We start from the raw sequence: 5,814 nt of genomic DNA on the forward strand, positions 1-5,814 counted from the left end.
AACAGGCTGAGCAGTGTTTTTCCAGTCTCTCACATCTTTCCCTGTATTTGCCCCAGGGTCCAACGTCTCACCACGACACAGAATGACAGAGCATGAGGACTTCGTGAGCTTGGCTGGGTACTGGAACTCTTCCAACAGTTACCAGTTCAGCCCTGCCAGTGTCATTGTCCCTGTGGTCTTCTCCCTCATCTTCCTCCTGGGCACAGTGGGCAATAGCCTGGTGCTGGCAGTGCTGCTGCGCAATGGGCAAATGGGCCACAACACTACCAACCTCTTCATCCTCAACCTCAGCCTGGCTGACTTCTTCTTCATTGTCTTCTGCGTGCCTTTCCAGGCCACCATCTACTCCCTTGAGGGGTGGGTCTTCGGCTCCTTCATCTGCAAGGCTGTCCACTTCTTCATCTACCTCACCATGTATGCTAGCAGCTTTACTCTGGCTGCCGTCTCTGTGGACAGGTAACAGTCTAAAGACACCTTTGGGCTGGGGAAGGAGGGTAGTCTGAGAAGCTGGGCTGAGTGAGGGCATGGGAAGATGGTGGCCCACCACCATTAGGCAGATGTTTCAAACCCCAGTGGTATTGATCCATGCCAAAGGCAGTTTGGGGACCAGTTGTGTCTCCCTTGCCCTAACAACCCCTAAGCAGCACTTCCAGATCTCTCGAGTGCAAAGCTGGTGCTGTGCCTGTCTGCACTTTCTGCAGGAAAGACCTGCCTTGTGGTTAGAGCACTTGAGACCCAAGCTCAGCTCCCCACCGTGCCACAGACTCCCACTGAGAGTCACCTAGTTCTGTATTAGAGATGCCACTCAGAGGGTAATAGCTATCCCCAAGCCACCATTTCAGAAAAGCATCATGTGCAGGCAGTAAGGTAAACAGAGGGCTCCGTAAGAGGAGCCATATAAATACCTGAGAGATCCCAGTCCTGCAGTAAACCCATCTCTCCTCATTCCCCAGGGGCTGCCAGCCCAGCACAAAACTTGTCATCTAGCAATTCCTGTTCCCCACCACCCCCAACCCTCCTGCACTCTCCGCAGAAAGGCAGCCACACTGTGAGCCGAGTCCTTTCTTGGGAGGTCACCCAGGACACTCTGGCCCTGATTGGGGCCACCTACATTGTTCCCAAGGGCACTGTAAGGGCCACTGTGTCAGCTGCCCCGCTTGTGGCTGAGCCAACACTTATGGTCCAGATGAGGATGAGGTCGCCACTGGGGTAAGCTCCAGCCTTGACTGCCACAGGGAACATGCCCTGGCCCATCTTGTTCCTTGTGCTTGCTTCCAAGGTACCAAGACAAGAATAGGGCCAAACAGCCCTCTGCAATGAGAAGATTCACAGCACTGCAGGCAGAAGGAAACTTCAGTACCAGGGAGTATCTGGGGTAGGTTAGATCCCAGCAGAAAGTGTGGTTGGGCTACTCCTCCAGCCCCCTTCCACTTTGTCCTGCTCCCAGGTGCCACCTGCAGAAATGGGCACCTAGACTCAAAACAGTGAACTGACACTTCAGCAATTCACCCACCCAGAGATGCCAGCATCCTCTGGTTGGGGTGAGGGGGTTCACATAGAATCCCTGACAAAAATATCCCAATCCTCTGGGATTCCAGTGGTTACAGAGTTTGGCTGCTGTCACGAGGAAGACCTGAGATGTCTCACAGTCTAAGCCTCTTGCTTCCCTGCACCTACATCACATGAGTGCAGTCTGCATCTCCAGCCAGCTCAGCACCAGGGACAGCATCTCAAAAAAAAGATATTTTGGCAAGGTGCTAATGTCTGTGTTCTCTCCCTTTCTGGTGGCACTGTGTGCTGTAGTGCAGTGCTCCACCAAAGAGGTGGCTGCATTTCAGTGTGACATGAAATGATTCTCACAAAGCTGCCAGCAGCTTTCAGGATGACAAGACCAGCAAGTAACAAGGGTTTTGTCACACATGTGACCCTTCACACCAACTGCATGTCTTATCTACCTGTTCTGCTGGCCTTACAGTGCATCAAATAAGCATCCTTCTGTAGACGCTGGCAGGCTGAGGCTGCAGCAGTTGCACTCCTGTCTGTGCTGACAGCTCCTCTCCATTCCCTACCCACCTTCTCTCCTTGCTGACATCTACATCTTTGCCCTATGGTGTTGCCTGGAGGTGGGGGAGCAGAGCTGGCCATCACACCATAACTGCCCACTGTTGCTGGAGGGAGCAGACAGACCATCACTGCCTGCTTTGGGCTGGCCTGAGAAAGCGGACAGTACCAAAAGGCAAGGGCCAACCTGGTCCCTTTGGTACTAAGGTGGAGGCAGCCACAGCTCCAGTGAGCAAATCTTCCCCCTGCCAGGCTGATCTGAAACCTGGAGAAGGCTGGAAACATGCCTTCAGTGGGCAGGAGCCTGCATTGTGCCCATCACCCAGTGAAGCTTTGCCAGATCTTGAATCCTCAGTTCAGACCTCTTGCTGCTGGATAAATTCTGCCAAGCAGTGGGCATCTGCATGGTCTCCACAGCACCATCTCTCTGGCCCTAGCTCAGCAATATAACCCACCCAACCATGTATGGAGGGGTGAGCCAGCCTAAGCCTGTGGGAGGAGAAGCATCCTTGCTAGAAAGAGAAAAGCTGCTTTACCCAGAAGCATATGTCAAAGAGTGTGTGAGATAACTTGCAGGGCCACTGCTCAGGGACCTTCAGGAGAATGAAGGTGGTGTGGTTTAACCCCAGCCAGCAACTAAGCACAATGCAGCTGCTCGCTCACTCCTCCCCGCTCCCAGTGGGATGGGGAAGAGAATCAGAAAAAAAAGTGAAATTCATGGGTTGAGATAAGAACAGTTTAATAAATAAAATACTATAATAGTAATAATAATAATAATGTAATAACAATAGTAATAATTGTAATGAAAAGGAATATAACAGAAAAAGACAAATTAGACCGAAGAAAAGATAGGTGACGCACAGTGCAATTGCTCATCAGCTGCTGACTGATGTCTGAGCAGTGATCCGCCCCTCCTGGCCAACTCCCCCCAGTTTATATATTGAGCATGACATTCTGTGGTATGGAATATCCCTTTGGCTAGTTCGGGTCAGCTGTCCTGCCCACGTTCCCTCCCAGCTTCTTGCACACCTGCTTCCTGGCAGAGCATGGGAAACTGAAAAATCTTTAACTTAGAATAAGCCCTACTTAGTAACAACTAAAATATCAGTGTGTTATCAACATTATTCTCACACTAAATCCAAACACATTGTACCAGCTACTAGGAAGAAAATTAACTCTATCCCAGCTGAAACCAGGACAGAAGGAAACTCTTTTGTCCCCGGAGTTTATGTGGCCAGGCAGAGCTTGGCTGAAATCTCAGTGCTGGTTGCTTTCCTCTCCCCTCCAGGTACCTGGCCATCCGCTATCCGCTGCGCTCCCGGGAGCTGCGGACCCCCCATAATGCAGTGGCTGCCATGGCTGTGATCTGGGGCCTCTCCGTGGTCTTTGCTGGGCCCTACCTAAGCTACTATGACCTGATTGAGTGGGAGTCCAGCTACATCTGCATGCCTGGCTGGGAGGAGTGGAGACGCAAGGTTATGGACACCAGTACATTTGCCTTTGGCTATGTCATCCCAGTGCTGGTCGTCAGCCTCTCCTACACCAGGACCATCAAGTACCTGTGGACAGCAGTGGACCCCCTGGAGGACATATCAGAGTCCAAGAAGGCTAAGCGGAAGGTAACCAAGATGATCATCATTGTAACCATCCTTTTCTGCCTCTGCTGGCTACCCTACCATGTAGTCATCCTCCGATACCTCTACGGAGACTTCCCCTTCAACCAGGCCACCTATGCCTTCCGCCTGCTTTCCCACTGCATGGCCTATGCCAACTCCTGCCTCAATCCCATCGTTTATGCCCTGGTCTCCAAGCACTTCCGCAAGGGCTTCAAAAAAGTTTTCAGCTGTCTCTTGAGGAAAAAGCACCGCAACAAGGTGCATGTGGTGCACGCTGCCCACATTGTACCTGGATTTGAGGCAGGCTCCACTGAAGTGTCCCAGATGCATGAGGAGAATAACAGGTGCGAGCTGAACCCAGCCTCCATGCCAGTCCCCTCCAGTTCCTCCAAGCCCCTTCATATTTCTTAGTGGCCAAGCTCCACACCATCTGCTGGCTTGGCTGTGTCACCAGCTTCAGGCAACCCTTTCCCACTGGGTGAGAGAGGATGCTGGAAAGGCAAGCCAGAAACTGCTATGCACTGCTTCTGGCCTTGTTGTTCCTTCCCATTCCATGCACCAACTGTTCTCCTGAGCCATCTCCCCACTATATGCTACATGCAAAGGAAGGAATGGATCCAGACTTGCCCCTGATCCTCAAACCACCTGGACTCCAAGGACTAAAGCTCCAGCTCCTCTGTTGGCTCTCATCCTTCGAACTCCTCTGCTCCATGGCCCCACTGCTCTGGACACATTGGGTAGTTGTCAAAAAGTTCCTTCTGCCTCCCAGTGCCCCATCTGGCCAGACTGGCTCCCACAGTAGGAATGGCAAGGGACATGGGCAGTGCAGGCAGGGCCAGGCAAGCAAAGGTGGTATGGAAAGCACCTGGCACAGCCCATGGATGGTTGCAGTGATGGCTTTGGTGCTGGCTGCGCTGCTTTCCCAGTGACTGGGCCCTCCCCTGGGATGTGGGCTCGTTGCATGTGTGGGATGCTGCTGCTGTACGTACTAGAGAAATGTCTTTCTAACCCAGAGCAAATAAATGCACTTCCCTCATCCAGGCAATAGTGGGGCCTGCGGTCGTCATCTGGGGTGGGGATGGGCTACCCCATACCTCAACGGGACTTTTTTCTTAACTGGTATAAAGTACAGTGCACCATGAAAACCAGCACTGAGCAAAGTCTGCAGAGCCAAACCCTACCTGGTGTCTCCACTCCTTTCTCCACAGCCATGTTTACTTACACAGTCGACAGGTCCCTGTGCAGGTCAGTGCACACCCGATATTCTCCCAAGGTAAATGACCTCCACCCTCCACAGTTACGAGTCTACTGTCAGTGCATAAAAGCAGCTTTATCTGACCGCCACACTTCAGAGGGCCCACGGGCAGGCGAGGAGCTAGTGGGCAGAGGCAGGGTTAAGTGTTTAGTTCAGTTATGGTTCCTCCTGCCTGCATGGCACAGTCTTTGTGCAGGGGATTGAGGCGGCTTGCTCTCCATAGTGGAGCAGATGCTCTTCAGGGCATGCTGAATCTCATCTCACGATCTAAGCATGCACTTGACCCCCTGGAGCTTCAGGAAGGAAAACTCATCTCCCTTACCACGGCTGATTAGATGCAAGTGGGTACCTTCCTCTCACTGCTAAATCGCTGGCAATCATAGAATCATAGAATATCTTAAGTTGGAAAGGACCCATAAGGATCATCGAGATCAACTCCCTGCTCCTCGAAGAACTACTTAAAACTAAACCACATAACTAAAAGTGTCATCCAGACACTCCCTGAACTCTGACAGGCTTGGTGCCATGACCACCTCCCTGGGGAGCCTGTTCCAGGCACCAGCCGCCCTCTCTGAAGAACCTTTTCCTAATGTCCAGTCTGAACTTCCCCTGACACAGCTTCATTCCCTTTCCTCATATCCTATTGCTGGTCACCAGAGAGAGGAGATCAGGACCTCCCCCTCCGCTGCCCCCCTTGAGGAAGGTGTAGACTGCAATGAGCCTCTTCTCCAGGCTGAACAAGCCCAGTGACTTCAGCCGCTCCTCATAAGTCTTGCCCTCGAGACCCTTCACCATCTTGGTTGCCCTTCCCTGGGCACACTCTCATAGTTTGATGTCCTTCTAATATTGAGGCGCCCAAAACTGCACACAGTACTTGAGGTG

The 5,814-nt window shown here is 52.1% G+C and overlaps 1 protein-coding gene across 1 annotated transcript; it reads left to right on the plus strand.

The window, feature by feature from the left end:
* LOC104313882 (galanin receptor 2b-like) lies at positions 1 to 5,274 on the plus strand. Its single transcript, XM_069809483.1, has 2 exons — positions 1 to 456; positions 3,350 to 5,274. Exons 1-2 carry the CDS (start codon positions 83 to 85, stop codon positions 4,086 to 4,088), a joined length of 1,113 nt encoding a protein of 370 aa, XP_069665584.1. The 5' UTR covers positions 1 to 82; the 3' UTR covers positions 4,089 to 5,274.
* The last annotated feature ends 540 nt before the right edge of the window (positions 5,275 to 5,814 follow it).

Source organism: Haliaeetus albicilla, chromosome 22 (genome assembly GCF_947461875.1).
Source record: "Haliaeetus albicilla chromosome 22, bHalAlb1.1, whole genome shotgun sequence".
In the NCBI taxonomy this organism is placed as follows: Eukaryota; Metazoa; Chordata; class Aves; order Accipitriformes; family Accipitridae; genus Haliaeetus; species Haliaeetus albicilla.